The sequence below is a fragment of the Platalea leucorodia genome (assembly GCF_965183815.1).
Source record: "Platalea leucorodia genome assembly, chromosome: 6".
NCBI classification, from domain to species: Eukaryota; Metazoa; Chordata; class Aves; order Pelecaniformes; family Threskiornithidae; genus Platalea; species Platalea leucorodia.
The window spans coordinates 9598279-9614606 of NC_138828.1; the positions used below are offsets into that span (position 1 = coordinate 9598279).

General features: G+C 43.4%; 2 protein-coding genes across 14 annotated transcripts in view; one reads left to right on the forward strand and one right to left on the reverse strand.

The window, feature by feature from the left end:
- Window positions 1–14937, forward strand: part of LARP1B (La ribonucleoprotein 1B) — a 50311-nt gene extending 35374 nt beyond the window's left edge. For 3 of the 13 annotated variants that reach the window (XR_014228620.1, XR_014228630.1, XR_014228631.1), the window contains 3 exons: window positions 211–3171; window positions 4478–4616; window positions 5737–14937. The gene's annotated coding sequence lies outside the window, so the exon portion shown is untranslated. Of the gene's footprint in view, window positions 1–175; window positions 3172–4477; window positions 4617–5736 lie in introns of all 13 variants that reach the window. The other 10 variants (XR_014228619.1, XR_014228629.1, XR_014228621.1 and 7 more) reach the window with 9 other exon arrangements.
- PGRMC2 (progesterone receptor membrane component 2) lies at window positions 679–15847 on the reverse strand. The gene is made up of 3 exons (XM_082316044.1): window positions 15469–15847; window positions 5139–5294; window positions 679–4385 (listed from the first exon to the last, which is right to left on the reverse strand). Exons 1-3 carry the CDS (start codon window positions 15833–15835, stop codon window positions 4288–4290), a joined length of 621 nt encoding a protein of 206 aa, XP_082172170.1. The 5' UTR covers window positions 15836–15847; the 3' UTR covers window positions 679–4287.
- Window positions 15848–16328: the final 481 nt, after the last annotated feature.

Here is a 16328-nt window from a genome sequence, read left to right on the forward strand (position 1 = left end):
GAACCCAGTGGAAGGATTTGCCAGTAACATTCATACTTAATTATTTATTTGGTTTCCATGTTTAAGTAAGCCTTCAAGGCCAGATTACATTATTACTCGTGTTAAGTAGGAAAAGGAGTAAATAGCCAACTGTACAGCTGCAATTGCATCATTCCCTTCACGCCTGAAAGAGCAGTCGGAGGACAGCGGTGGCACGGTTCTTCCCCACAGCCTGCACGGCCGTCTGCGACGTTAAAATGGGAGAGAACCAAGACTGCAGGAAGGACTCCAAGGCCCAGGGCTCCTCACAAACACGCTCCGAGCTCAAGAAATGAACTTCAGCCACACCTCACTACGGAGCTGCTGAATTAAGTGAGTTACACTTCTTCATGAAAAACTACACGGCTTTGTCCTAAAAAAATAAAACCAACCCCAAAGCAGAGCCAGGAAGACCGTTATGTTCAAAGTACTAGGTCTTGATCAGTATTTTGCACTATTCTCCACAACAATGCCCGTGTTTCCTGGAGGAAATAAAGCCCCACAAACTTTTATTGTAGAGAAAACAATTATCAGAGAGACTCAAAGCATAAGTAAGGTTTAACTATTCCTTGACCTTTACAATGAAGATAGTAAAATCAAACAAACAAAAAAAAACACATTTGAAAAGAGCTTAGTTCTAAGCTATTTAAAGAGAAACGTGATCAGAACCAGAGTGGCAAACTGTTTTACATGCTGTGTCTGACTCTGAAGGACAGAAAATTTAAACCTTAGCCAAGGAAAAGTAGATCTAGCTCAATAAAGAGATAGAAGCAAGTACAAGCACGTGGAAGGATAATTCTGTAGTCCCTAGTGGAAATGCAAGGTGTTCAGCTCAAGTAACAACATAGTACCTTTTTTTTTTAAAAAAAAACCAGGAAGTCTTAAAAATAGATTTCCTGCCATAATAAAGCATTTTTGGGGAAGCGGTGTACAAATGAGGCAGAAGTGTCGAAACAAGTGACTACTCAAACTAGTTTATGACTTGTTTTCCTAGGCTAAACTGGAAATGTATTTTGTTTCTAAAGATGATGAGAAATACTCCCTTCAAGTCCCTTATGTTGCTTAAACAAAATCTAACACATTGTCAGTATCAACCTGCCTGTCATTTTAGTTAACGGTGAATTGTGACCAAGTGATTGACACAAATGGTACAAGGATGAACGCCTCCATAAAAATTATTATATTAACTGCACTGAAGTTTTGATAGATCTGATGTTATTCAAAATTATTCTTTGTGTCAACTTTTTGTGAAAATGAAAGCTACAGTGTGATTTAAAGCACTTTTTTCGGTTGTCGCTTTCAATCACTAGTGACTTTGTAAGTGGGAGGAACGAGGTTAATTTAGATCCACTAGACATCAAAACACAGGATTACGTCTGTGCAACATACTGCTGCCATGGGATCAGTTTTGTATTCTTCACAGTTACCATTAAGTTGCTTCAAAGCAAAACTCATCCTTTCCCCACCTTGCTGTTTAACCAGTCTTAAATCATAAGAGTAAAAATTTGAGCATTGTTCTTTTAAAACAATTTAAAAAAAAACCAAAAAACACAACTTCTTGTAACTTCACTGTGATTAAGCTTCACTGCTTTTCTTACAGCCAGGGAAAGGAAAAGGGAAAGGCTGCACGTGGGTTAGGAAGTCAGGGCACGTGCAAACTACCCTTCTTTCTCCAGTAGGAAGTTTCTACATGGAACAGCTACAAGCACAATACACAGCCAACGCTACAGCTACGCCAGATGTACCAATACTCATAGCTCCAAGGCGTAAAGAGCAGAGTAACTCACGGCAAGCGTTAAGAACCTCCAGCCGTGACTTTGTACGGTAGAAGCTGTAACACGTAGCACGTGCATTTTTATGTGGAAGCCTGGGAAAAAATCCTATTTATCTGGTCGTCCTATCTGCTAGTTGGGTAAGCCGCCTTTTCCTGCTCCACAGCTGTACGCATCTTGGTGCCGTGAGGTTCAGCAGCTGGCGCAAAAGCTAGAAGTGAAAGGCATACTGTAAATGAAGTGTAGTGTAAAAAGCTTTTACAGCAAGATTGTCAAAAGAAAAAAAAAGATTCCCTTGTGAAGCATCCAGATAAAGAACTGGTGCTTAAGTACTCCTAGCTCCTGTCCTATGCAAGAAAGCTTTCCTTTATCCCTTGGTAGCTTCCATTGTTCCATCTAAAACATGTATTTTTGTGGTTAGTCACGCTAACGCGCCCAACACTTCAGCAGTGGTAGCTGATTAGCAGACACATGACTAACGTGCAAACCCAAGTCTGGACGCTGCACCGATGCTCAGCTTGTAAGGATGGCACCTAAGCAGAAACCGGTGCTTCACGGAATTACAGGCAGTGGCTGAACGGCCACACACCTAACCGGGTTGTTCAGCCTCTACAAGAACTGCAGGTGTAACCCAACTCCCACGGAGAAATGGCTCCACTTCTGTTACTTCTTCCGTGATAAAACTATTCTGTTCCAAGCTTGGCTATGCAAGGAAGAGAATTCAACCTGCCTTCCAGGACACGTAAGTTACACGTGATTCAATGGAGGGGTTTTGGTTATTTGTTTCATTTACATCAATATAAATCTCTTTCAGTCAAACAGTAATAAAAAGGAGGTAGTCCCTGGAATTTCCCCATTTACAGTTCAACAGAACGTATACGTAGAAATCTGTTGGGGTAGGCTAATCACAGGTGAAGCCTGCAAACAGAGGTACGGATGAAAGCCATAAAGCTGCACGTCCTGAACTTAACAGTCTCACCGTTACAAATTTAGCAGAACAGACGGTGACATTTCTACCATATGTTGAGTGACACCCATGTCTAGATCTCCAGCGTCCTTGTCCTATTAGTGCCACGAGACATACTCCTTTTACTGTACGTTACGTGATTTCCTGAAATGCTGCTCCTTTATCTACATCGCCTATGTTTTTCCACCGTAAAGGCATTGGCATAGGTTTATTCTCTTCAATACAGCTTACCTGAGTAAGTCTTCAAGATTCTTCAAAAGCTGAGACTTGAAAGGAAAAATAACACCACGCAGACGAGGAACGGCATTAATAGCGGGGGGTGTTTTCCATCCAAGACTTCTTCCTCTTACTTTGTGTTCCATCGTATTCCAGCTCCGCTTAACAGCTTCTACATACAGTCTGACAGCACATTTGGTATTGTACATGCTTTATTAAAATGGAACTCGTATTTACAATATCTGCAGAAACAATCCCTCCCAAGTCTTGCATTCAGACAGACACGCACACATACACACGCGCGCACGCCCCTTCACTCTACGGGGTGTGAAGGCTATGCTCCCAAAAGTTAGGCAGCTTCTGGAAGAGGAGGAAGGGTGACTTTTTTGTGTGTTTGTAATTACTTAAAAAGAAGCATGGGAGTATGCGTTTGGCCATCACAATGCTAATTTAAGTATATGTAGTATTAACATATGGCAGTAACACTGAGTATTCCTCTTTTACATTCTATACACAGAATGACATCAAGGTTTTCCAGTCAACAGAACATTCTAACTTCAGTCTCAATGCTGCTTGTAGTGACTATGAAACCACAATTTTGGGGCTGTCCCTTAAAACAATTCAAGTCTATGTAAGCGAAATAAGGCACAATTAATATCTGATTTGATTTAGAGGATGGGAAAAGGGGGGAGAGGCAGGCTTCAGATAACAGTTGTTGCAGAGGAAACAGTTTTACCCAATCCTTTTGAGAAAAGGATGAATTTTACCCCCATCCTAATCTAGATGGACTTCTCTTAGAGAACTGAAGTATTCTGCCAGGGCTACTAAACGCCCACGTACAAAACAAAATTGGAAATTCACATTTTAACACCAGTTTCAGTAGTCTAACCTACTGATACTGATGTACATGAGTACATCTGTCTTTAATGCTGAAGGAGAAGACACACACGAAACAAAATTCAAACCTTCCACTGAGCTTGAAGACTCACGTCTTTTAGAGAGCTTGTAGTATATACTATTTGAAGGCTTCAGCTTACTGATAAAAAGGAATAGCATTTTTGCCTTTAAATCCCTGGCCCCTCTTCACTAACGAAGCCTAACCAGACATTACAAATAAACTGCAACAAAAAGTTTGGCAGCACAAATAATGTCTAGTATTCAAATCTTCATTTGTGAGTATATTATTTTCCTTGTACAAAACCTGTTGAATGTTTTTCGCAGCAGATGAACTGTACCCAAAGATGCAGGACATTCTGTGATGGGGAATAAGAGGTTGCAGTTCCGAAGGCCCCTGACTTTGGTTGTTTACAAAGTTCATTCCTGTTTAGTGTGATCCTTGGTATCTTCCTCATCTGTGTATTCTGATGGTTCTTCCCCTGGTTTTAGGAGTCTACCTACGTAGTCGTATTTTTCTGAAAAAGATTTATGATTCCATTACAATCAAATACAGCTGCATTTGCTAGTTAGCCTGCACTGCTGCAAATTCACTTTTTCTCCTACACAGTAAGGTTCTGAACCTGAATCACTGAAATCAATGGCAACTTATCAGCAAGCTCAGCCTCCTAAAACAATCTTGCTACCATTGCTGCTCACTACCTTCTCTACTACCAGTACTTTGTTTCAGTTCTCCCGTACCTGATCAGGTAAGCTTTATCACACAAGGGCTGAAAACGCTGCTGCTAAAACCGGCACAAATTCCCTCAGCCTGTTTTGATTTCGGTTAATGTGAAAAATGACTCCCCCGCCCTCCAGAGGCCTATTTCCATACTTTTGAGAAATTATTTCAAGACAAACTTGTTCAACCCTTCGTGCCAGAACAACTCTTGCTCCTAATGATAATTCCATGGCATCCAAAGCCAACAACCTGCGAGCAGGAAGTCCATCAGCTAAGCTACGCTGAGATTCGAGAGTGAGATTCTGCGCTGAAGAGCTGAGAACAGCTTTCTTGTATAAAACGAAAAGGTTGAAAAAGCTGTAGTGGGATCTAGCGGAATCCTCCCTGTGTAAGAAAAACCTGAAATCCCTGGTCTTTTCCTAAGAAAGCCACATTGCATTATTAATGTTACTGTCAACATCTCTTTAAAAGCTGCCCCAAGCCCAAATCAGTCATTTTAATTAAAAGCATTTCCTTAAGCTAAAGATGTGCTGCTAATTTGAGAATTTACCTTTAAATTGCATTTCCCACTCTCTTACACTTTCCATCTGTACAGCATTTAAGTCCGATAGGTCATCATATTCATCTCTGAGTGCATCTTTATCTAGACAGAAAGTTGCTAGTCCCCTGGAGGCATCTCTGCCAGCAAATATTCCATATGGACCCTCTGAAAACAAAAAGACAAAATCGATACCTTCAAGTTCTTTGTTTATGGTGACCAATCTCAGTTCTTTACATAGTCTGCCAAAGCCATACATTAAACTTCTGCAGTTTCGGCGCCATGGCTGTTCGACATTCAACAGCACTGCAATTCAGTCTTAAGTATCACTAGGAGATAAAGTCTGCTGAGAGAAGCAGAACCAGGAAAATAGCTTTGAAGGGATATCTGGGAAAATCCCTGTCATTTGTTGCAAGTCAGTTGATGTAAATTCCAAAGGGACTGGAGGCTGGAATTCAAAAGAAATGCACTTCTATGAAGCAAAACAGAATATTTACAAGTCAGGCATGAATAGAAGCAAATTGTATAGACATCTTAATTAGAAATCCATTGACTTTTATCAATAAATAGAACTTAAGAGTGCTAATTAATAATTTTACTTCACTTACAGAACCACCACAACTTTCTACATACTCGACAGACAGTGCGTCTTTTGACACATCTCTTACTTCTGTGAAAATAACCCCATTTATTTTGGGCAGCGGATCACCCATATACCTATCCTGTATTGTTCTTCAAAATGGCACAAATCTTCACTATAAGAATGTAAAGCAACTACTGCCTTTGTGCTTTTTGACTGATGCAAAGCAGCACAAATACACTAGTAAAATTTTGAGCAATGACTGTCAAATATTATTACAAATTGATCTGCAAGTTGATTTGCAAACCAACAACCTTCAGGATGAGGTTGGTAACTGGCTTTCCCAAATTTTAATTAAAGAACTTCAAGCATATTGTTATAAAAACAAATACCTTAATTCAGCTCCATTTCAAAAAGCACAACACAAAACCACTTCAAAATTTTCTGCACTACCTGCAGCAGCTAAGCAACAGGGAAACGCCCGAGGCGTTAGAAAGAGTGGTCACTACTTGAAGATAAGAAGGCCAGAACCCTTCTCTGGCTTACCTCTCGGAAGACGACAGTGGCCGTCAGCCTGAAGAAAAGGCAGCACCCATGGGCAAGAATGAACACAAGCAAGTGGCAACACACTGTCCTTCACCCCCTCTATTGCCTGCTGTAGCACCTCAGACCTCTTCTGCACCAGGACGAGCCACAGGAAATCATTCAGAGGGGCTGGTTTCCTCCCAGGCCGCTTGCTCCAGCCACCACACCTATCTGCTCTTGCCGGGCATTGACTTCAGGGTTGAGACAGAGGCTGAATGCAGCAGGAAGAACTCCTGAGGCAGGGAACCTGAGTACCGTATGGATTAGAAGACACTACGTCCTCACCAGAACTGCCGTCGTCTCTCCACCCCCGAGTGCTTGGCTTTGTAAGTTGCTTACAGGCAAACCTGAGAACAGAAGGGTGTCTTCTATGCCAAAGACAATTCCCCTGTCTCTCTGGAAATAAACCAACTGATTTAAAAGCAGAATTTCACAAGAAGTACACATCAGAGAAAGAACTATCAGCTGGAAGCTTGCACTGTACAAATCTGGCCGTAGAGACAACCGTAATGATTAGCAGCATCTCTATACTTGTCCTTTCAGACATTTAGCTCCAGGAACGGCATTCACAGTAACTACCTCTGCCATCAGGGACTACATTTATGCTGAAGAGAAACAAAGTCAACAGGGCTTGCGTACTCTGTTTTTCCTATTTGTATTCTGAATTAGATGTTTATTTGAAAAACAGGATTCAGAGACTGAAATCAATCCTATCCCAAGATGTTTAATCTATGCGTTTTGCATGCTCAGTCACTCCCTGTGAAACAGTGTAAGAGGTAGTGACGGCCATCATCTGCAACATAACATAGAGCTTCTTCAAACAAAAAGTCTCACTTCGCTCCAGAACAGCTGTCATTCAAGTGATCCAGTTTTTGATGTTCTGAATGAAGAACCCAGGAGCTATAAGCAGTTCTTACAAAGACCACACACAATCAGTAAATCCTTAAGAGCAATTATAAATTGCTACTTAACCTCCCCACCAACAGTATTTTGTCCCCAGTTTTCCCTTTCTCTGAAGTTTTTAAAACAAATATTTCCATAAACCCTACTAGCTATTTGCATAATGCGTTTTCAAAATTCTGGCTAACCAGAGTGAGAGAAGCGTGCTGTTCCCCTTCCCTTCTACCCTGCATTTAGTGCTTTATGGAGTTTTACAGCACCTGCTGAGATGCCACCTCTTGGTCCACCAGCTTGAGTCCAATTATTGCTAGTAAAAAGAGAATTACATTGTATTTATCAGTGTCAAGCCCTGAACACCCTTACATCTCAATAATACACTTAGTTGAAAGTATGAATGCTTTTAGAATGTATCAGTTTGCATTAAAATTAATGGATGCAAAATTTCTGCAAATATATTGTAATGTCAGATGCTATTATACCAATTTTTTTTTTTTTCATTTCTAAAATTGAATGTAAATGTTAACATTCCAGCACTTTTACTACAGAAGTATTCAGGAGTCACAGAGAAACCATCAAGCCAGGTCCAAGCACTCAACTGAACGCCAACTAGTGAAAACCAGCCTTTGGACGTGATAGCACCTCAAATTCCAGCTCTGCGAGTGTAACTTAGAAATGTGTCCCATTCTTTAGTCCTTTACTAAAAGGCAAATATTGAATTATGATTACTTTAAAATAAAAGTGCAAGCCTGGCTTCACCTTAGTTGCAGGGTTGCTAAAGCAGCAGCTCAGAGATCTCAGTATGAGTGATCTACTTCAAGATTTAAAGCTTCCATTCAGATACTTTTACACTGAGATGAGGTACAGTATTTTATATTAATATAGAATATACAGGTCTGGGGTTTTGCTATAAGCCCTAGTCTATTATTCATTTTTATACAAATACTAGTGCAACAGTCTTAAAAAGGTATTCTGCCTATCAGATTTTGTTGCACTTGGAGAAGCATCCAGGAAGGTGCCAGCATAGAGAACCCTGGGGAGAAAACGTGCTTCAAGAACATGATTCTGAGGTAGAGACGTTAGTGCAATCCTAGACATACGCCCACAGAGTTCTTTCACGACCAGATGCAATTTACTCTGCAAGCCCTACCCATAGTCCTTCTTTCCTTTTGTCTGCCTACCTATTTAGACTGTCTCCTGTTCTAAATAATTGATTGCACCATGACACGATACACATACTGAAGAGACTGCAAAAAGAGATGCTATTAGCATAGGTATGTATAGCAAACTGATTATTCGAGACCCTACCACAAACTTGCGGTGGTTTTCTTTTGCTGTACTCCCAAATTCACTATTTCATAGTCACATATTTCTTTAAAAAATTCTCCTTCCGCTCCTATTTGGCATCTCGCAACAACAAAAGGGAAGTCAGGGAAGTGTCAAAACCCATTAAAACACATCTGCTACGTGTTACTTGGCTACACGTAGCTACGAGCCTTACATGAAGGAAAACTCTGTTCCTTGAAGAATGCTTTTCTTCCTATCATTGCTTTCACATCTTAAAACACTTTGTTCCAGAGCCTTTTTTTATTTTAGCCCCAAGACCAAACCATTATCAAGACTACATATTTGCCTACATACCTCCACATCTATACCCCCACATTTATATGCTGCCTTTTTCCCCTCTATAAAGTCCTCGTTTACCTTACAACACTACCTCGTATAAAGTATGCCCTTCTCTAAGCTACAATGCATGCAAAATGTTGCTACCCACCACCTGCAGATCCTCACTTTCTTTCAGAATCCAGGTAAAAACCTGGCCGCCTTGATGAATTTGACATCTTGTTCCAGCCTGGCATTCATCTTTATTCACAAATGAACCAGGTAGCTTGAGAATTAGCAAAATCAAAGTCTCTTCAGCCAGTAAAAATACCTTTCCAATTCCTGCACTCAGGATTTCTGCATCCCCTAGCCCTGCTTTGGTTCTCAAACGAAGACTTCATTTCTCTTTGCAGACACCCTAAAACAACAGCAGGCGAGGAAAAATAAATTTAACATTAAAGCACTGTATTTAAAAATCTGAGATATGAAGCTGTCCAAGCTTAAGTTTTTATCTGGAAGCGCTGCTTCTAGTCACTTGCTCCAAAACAGGCTAAACTGGATCTTGGAACAGCACGCGTTTCAATTTTCAACCAGCTTGGGCAATAGTTCCCCCAGCAAAACCTATGCTGGTGTTCAACTTTTGAGTAGGTATTCTTGGTTTACCAAAGAGGCTGTCTGACCATTTCAGTCCTATACTAGCTTTGCACAACATCCCCGACTATTGCTCCAAGACCAGTAACAAAGGTGAACACCGCACACTGAACTTTGGATTGCTCCAACTGTCAGCACAGGGACTGCACCACAAATAGCCACACGTGGACCTTATATCTAATGAAGTGATTTGCCATCTAAGAATTGTATTCATTCTCACAAGGCCCATACAAGTTCCTGAAGAAGCCACACACAGGTTAACAAGGCTCAGTTTTATACCAGCTTTGGTTTCTTCAAGTAGTCAAAAAGCACTTCCAAGCAAGCACCAATGCAAAGCATACCAGATGTTCTTTGCATCTGTGGGCTCCGTGCAGCCACTGGAAAGAAAACGCAGTTTTGTCTGAAGCTTAGAAATTCACAGACAACATTTCTTAAACTGCGGACAGGAATAAAGACTAATCTCTCCTTTAATCTAAGTTAAAGGAACAAAGGGAGACAGACCACGAAATTACTGACAGCTGCACTATTCTACCACTTTGTCTACCTTTTTCACTCCAAATCAAAACAAAATCTCCACTGCCTGTTTAAAATTTTCCATCTGAATCCTGACACGTGTTTGTTCAGTGTTGCATCTTTTATGAGGGAATGAAAAAGCTACAAATTAGACAAAGCCATTTTGAGATACAGCTTGAAAGCAGAAGCTTTCTAATAACATTTATCACTGGGAATTCAAGGTGACATAATTTTAAGTTTACTGCTCCAGATTTACGTGAGAGGAAAGATGTGGGTCAATTTGAAGTTACAACTTGCATGGGAAGTAAGTGTTCTTAGGTGAGCAATCCACAAAGTCTATGTGCTAAGATGGGAACTGCTTAGAAAGAGGGGTCTAAACCTGACTTCTTAGGCACAAGACCAGAGGGCCTCACTCTCTCTTTTCCTTGATTCCTTTTTAACTCTGTGAAAAACAGCGCAAGAATCAATGACCCAAATTCAACTGAAGGGGCGGACAACCAACACCGCTAGGAGAGCCTGTGGTTCAGTAGTCGGGAGATTCCTGGAAGACAGCTCCAGACTTGCGGAGGACCTAGATCCCGTATCTTGCTTTAGTGAGAAGTGCTCTGGCCACTAGTTACTCCCTAACAAGGCAAGCAATGCTGGCCAGGTTTTTGATTAAATGTTAGAGAGCTACACTGTGATGTGCTGGATTTAACATCTATATGTCATTAACAATGATGCCACTATCACATCCTAATGTATCTTGCTTTGAGCATACCCGCTCGATCAGGCCCCTCAAACCTCAGGTGACTGCAACCTGAATGGTTTAAATAGGAACTAGGGATTTACACAGACCTTTTATCAAGCACACAGTTGTTCAAGTTTTGAGGAATATCTTCAGGTTATTAAAAAAGGAAAAAGAAAAAAAAAAAAAGACAGAGAGCTGACAGACACACGAAGCAGAAGCAGAGGAGGAGACAGAGCAATGCATCTTCCTGCACAAAACCACTTTACTGGTCCCTGCTCTCTGTGACCACGGACCAAGGGCTCAGAACAACCCCTTCATCCTGGTGGCAAGGGCACTACTCCCTTTCATCAGAAGTATGGAAACAATCTCTCGCCAATATGCATGTACACACTTTTTTAGTTTTATGACTGGTAGGAACTTTTAGCTTCTTTATCCAGAAATGCTGTTTCTTTGAAAAGCTGAGTCCCGGGGCAAGAGACACCTCCGTTACACAGACACCAAAGAGCTGACAAACATCAAAAAGACAGAGAAGATATACACCTTACAGGAAGCTCTTCTTTCCCCCCAGTCTTATCCTCTGTACTTATCTGTAAACCCTCAGCCTGCCGTGTTCTTAAGATAAGGCCACCCTTAACAGAATTCTCCAAACACAACACATATGATGTCCCTCCTGCAACATGTCACTCTAACCATACCCTTATAAAGGATGCATTGAAAAGCGTCAGTACCATCTTTTAAAGAGCACTCAGTTCCAAAGGAAGTCTAACAGCATCAGCTTTGCGGTTCTTAACTGGATTTGCAACATGAAATAAAGATAGTTTTCCCCTCATGAAAAATTGAACTATGATGGAAAATTTTGTGAAAGGAACTACTATGACCAAATCTACTCCTCTTGGCAAACTGGAAGGCAGAAATGTTCACGACACTTTGAAAGACAAGAGTGGGATGAGAAATGAGTTGACAGTGACAATGTATTGCAGCAAAGGAAAGTCAGGAAATTGATTTTTCTTAAATCATGAAACATTAAGAACCAAGAAGTGACGTGGAACAGTTGTATACGCTGGATTGCATATAATCTTGCTTTGTCATGCTCAAAGCCATATATTTTTCATAACTGCACAAAGTATTTGATAAGTTAATCAAAACCTGTTTACAGCATTATCTTGGCATGCCAATTTAAACGCTAGATATTAAGATTTGCTAACATTACTTTAACTCTTACTATGCCCTTCTATTGACCAATATACTACCAGGAATCTTGACACAAACAAACATAAAATTAAATGTTGTGATAAACGAAACAGTAAAAACTGTCTCTCATTATAAGGGCATAAAACCAACACACACACACTAAAGCTATTAATCATTAGACTCTGAGCCATGAGATGTGATTACAGATGGGGAAATCACCCCAAAACAGCTTCTTTGAAATTCTGGTTACATGGTATTTTTAATAGCGAGCCGCTAATTGTTTACTTTATTTCTTTTAGAGTTTGTGGGTGATAAAAGAAAAGGTAATTAATTAAAATGAATAACCGAGCAAAGCATTCTAGGACACTTACTCATTTGGGCACAGAGGTGGTATTTAATACAACTAAAAGCAAAGTGTTGAAACAAAGGGCATACTTGCAGGACAGAGGACTATCCCAGGAAGGAGCATTTTGGAAAAGAACTCGGCAAGTAAAGTTTTTAATTAAGAGTTCACTGTAAGCAAAATGATTTTTGGAGGCACAGACAGTTAAATGTGTGATACAACCTTTTCTTGCTCTTAGCTAAAATGCATTAGACATAACAACAACTAGTAGGATACCAATGAGATAAATTGTGGAATGCTTAAAGAAGACAACATGAGAAAACCTAAAAATTTGGAAAACATTTCAATTAAATGTTCAAGAGACTGAAGTTTTCAGTCACGGCTGTTTGAAAGGATGACTTGAAGTCTATCCATTTAAAAAAAAACAAAACAAAACAAAAACTTAACTGCATGTATGTAAAGGGCTCTTCAATGAAAGACCAAAGTATAACAGGATTCAGTAGATAGAAACTTAGAAACAGGAGAGCTTCTAATAAAATCAGAAGCTTGTTGGGAGTTTTAATGGAATCTCAACTGCTGGACAAAAATCTGGACTAGATGACAATCCCATGCATTTTTAGCCTTCTCCTATAAGCAGAAAAATAAGGAACACCTTTGCATCCAAACTACAGTGAAGAAAAAAACCCAGACCTTAATTTCAAGACATCAGAAGCCTTCTGAGACAGCCACGTTACTCAATATTAACCTAGCAGTCACGACATACTTAAGATTTGATAGTGAGCCCTCAGCCAATGCTTTTTGCTGCCTTCAAAGCTGAAGCAGTATTTCACATCAGGACCTCAACAAAGTACAAAAGGCTCACAGTCAGAGCCCACAATGTCAGCAAAGCCAGTACCATCAACTGTTTCTTCTGTTAAACAAAATTTGTCCATGGCTTTGTTGGTATGCTTTGCACTTCTCTTGCCATACTCCAGCTATGAGGCATAAAATTACCAAGAGAACTGCTGTGGACATCTGGCTACTCTGACTGAAGTCTTTCTGAAAAGGTCTCAACCAGCTGTAGAAGACGTTTCCACTTAACCCTTCTCAGATCTTTTAAGGCCTGCAAACCACCTACTAGCCTTTTTTCTCTTCAGCCACAAAACAGTTGCAATAAAATATTCCTTGACGTGCCTCCGCGCAGGGAAACCACGTCAGCACGATTCAAAAATCAACACGTTTGGCAGAAAACACACAGCTGATGATGCAGAGATTGAGCATCACTACCCTAATGTGCATGGTCCCAAGTAACAGAGATCTGATAGACAAAGATGATGTCGGTTCTGTTATAAAAAGGCAATCTTTCACTACGGGGGGGGGGGAGCCTTTGTCCCTCTCCACAAAAAGCTGGAAGCATTGCTTTAGGGAAACCAGCTGCTGCCAGTTATCAAAAAAGCAGACTGATGTCCTAGAACATAAAGCTTTAGCTTCCTCACAATAACAGACCTCCAGAGGTTGATGATGCAAACCAGTGATGATACCTACAGTGGAGAGTCTAAAATTTAATTTATGTTTGATACACAAATGAGTTAAAGTGAATGTTTAGATTATGGTTCAGTATTATTTCATGGAGCAATTTATGAAGCAATCTGTCAACTTACTGGTGTTTTAAGTTTCACATAGCATATGTATTACCTGCATTTTATGTCAGCACATAGGTCTCAGTTTAAAAACCCCTAAAGTGAGAGAGACAAAAGAACTAGCCTGATTAAGTGTCATGAAAGCTGCAGCACACCAGACTGCATTTTCTCAGCTTTACTGGTCAATAAACAAAATAAGGCATGGCAAGGTACTTTAGATTCCATCGTTAACTTTCACAGTACCCAATCGGAAGAGCATTTTGATTCAGTTATGGCAGTCTCAATTTCTGCAGCTGGTAGCAGAGCTCGTATCACAAACGTTGAGGGTAGCAAGAGTTACAAAATACTAGCCCGGTTCAACTGTACAACTGCTTATCACTTCCCTGGATATAACCAAAGACTTGTAACATGCCAGTTCTGTATTTTTCTTTTTGTAACCTAAGATTATTAAAAAATAATAATAATCATAATTACTTAACTGGACCTATTTCCTGGGGGGGGGGGGAAAAGTATCCTCTCTCTCCTCCACCCCTCATACAAGGACTCTTGCCATAACTACTACAAAAACTCCTGCATAATTTGATTACATCAGGTTTTCCAAACCACCATTGTTTAAGGAAGAAAATTATCAGCAGTCATAACCCTCATTTCCTTTGGCAATAGATGTGAACACAGTGCTTACTAGAAAGTTTATCCACCTCATTATTAAGAACACTGTTTATTGCAAGAAAATGTGCTGCAGTTTCACAATCTACAATGTGAATACAGAAACATAACATTGCCTTTGAAGAAGACTTTTCTGAACCTTTGAAGTATACATTTCTGCTCCAAAGAACTGCATTGTCTGCCTTTCTACTTAAGAGATTGGGTTGATTTCTGCACTCTTCTCAATGGTAGCAACATATCAGTCCCCAAGCTTTCCCTGCTTGCCTCTATCCTGATTAAAATTCATACTCAATATGGCATTTTCACCTAAGTAACCAGCTGTTTGTTTTCTTTCCTGAACCGTAAGAGCTAGCATGAAGGAAGCATTGCTCAGCTGCACATGGGAAACCTACTAGAAAAGACAGAAGGGGAAAAAAAAAAAAAAAAAAAAAGAATTAAACATTGCACATCCCAATCTAGGCAACTGGAAAACCGGATGGTGACGGAGGCCCGAACGGCACCCAGACCCGTTTCGCACCACCTATTTACCACCACCGTTAGGCCCGGGCAGGCGGGCCGGCCCAGGAGCGGGTTGCGGGCGGCAGCGGCCGGGGCCAGGCCGCGGTCCGCACGGCTGTTTCCCACCTGACACCGCCACGGGCAGCCGGCGGCCCCAGCGCACAGCGAGCAGGGGGCTGCCCGCCCCAGATGAACCCCGGGGCCCGAGCGAGGCCTCCCCGAAACCCACCGCCCCCCAGGTGGGGGCGAGGCCCGGGCGCCGCCAGCAAGGAGCCCCCGGCGGCAGGGCGCGCCCGCCGCAGCGGATCCCCGCCGGCCTCCCCAGCGCCGCCCCCGCCGCCCCTCAGCACCGCCCGAAAGGCGGCGGGCAGCCGAGGGGCGGCGCGGGGCCCCCGCCCGGCACGGCGGGAAGGCGGCTGTCGCCCAGGGACCCCCCCCCGCCCCCGGCCCCGGCCCCGGCGTCTCACCGGGCCCGTAGAACTTGCTGCCTTTGGTCACGTCGAAGACTTTGCCGTTGACAGCCAGGAGGATGCGGGGGTTGCGGGCCCCGTCGAACTCGCGCAGTTGCTCCAGGGAGAAATCCCGCCGCTTCATCCGCGGCAGAGCGGCGGCCTGGCTCTGCCGGGCCGCGCCCCCCGGCCCGCTCCGCGTCCCCCAGCGCAGGTACAGCCGGTAGGCCGCCAGCAGCACCAGCGCCAGCAGCCCCACGTTCAGCAACATCTCGCCGCCCGCCGCCGCCGCTGCCGCCGCGCCGGCCGGCGGCTCCCCCGCGCCCCCGCGGCCGCCGTCGCTGCTCCCCTCAGTCCTTAGCCTCCCGTCCCCATCGTCCGCCATCACTGCCAGGCCAGCGCCTGCCCGCCCCACGGCTCCGCCCCGCTCGCGCCCACGGCGACGCGAGGCAGCCGCCGCCGCCGCCGCAGCCGCGCCTCGCCCCGCCCCCGCCCGCCGCTCGCCCGTTTCCCATTGGTGGCTGGGCGAGGCGGCCCCGCCCCCGGCAGGCTCGCGCCCCGCGGGCGAATTGGGTGCGGCCACGCCCCGCCAGCCCAACGGCTCTCGGCTCGCGAGAGGTGCAGCTGCCGGCAGCGCGCCTGCGCGCCTGCCCCGCCCCGCGCAGGTGGCGTTGGCGGGAGCCTGAGGGGGAGGAGGGGCGGGGCCCGGCCGCCCGTCGCTCGCCTCCCCTGCCCTCACGGCAGCGAGTGGGCACCGCCGCCTGCCACGGCGAAAGCCGGGCTCGGCTGCGCCGGCTGGCAGCCTCTGAGGGCGGCGGGGTAGATCTGCGGGGTGGGTTGCAGGACGCGGGTGTCTCCGCCGCTGGGGAAAGGGTCGG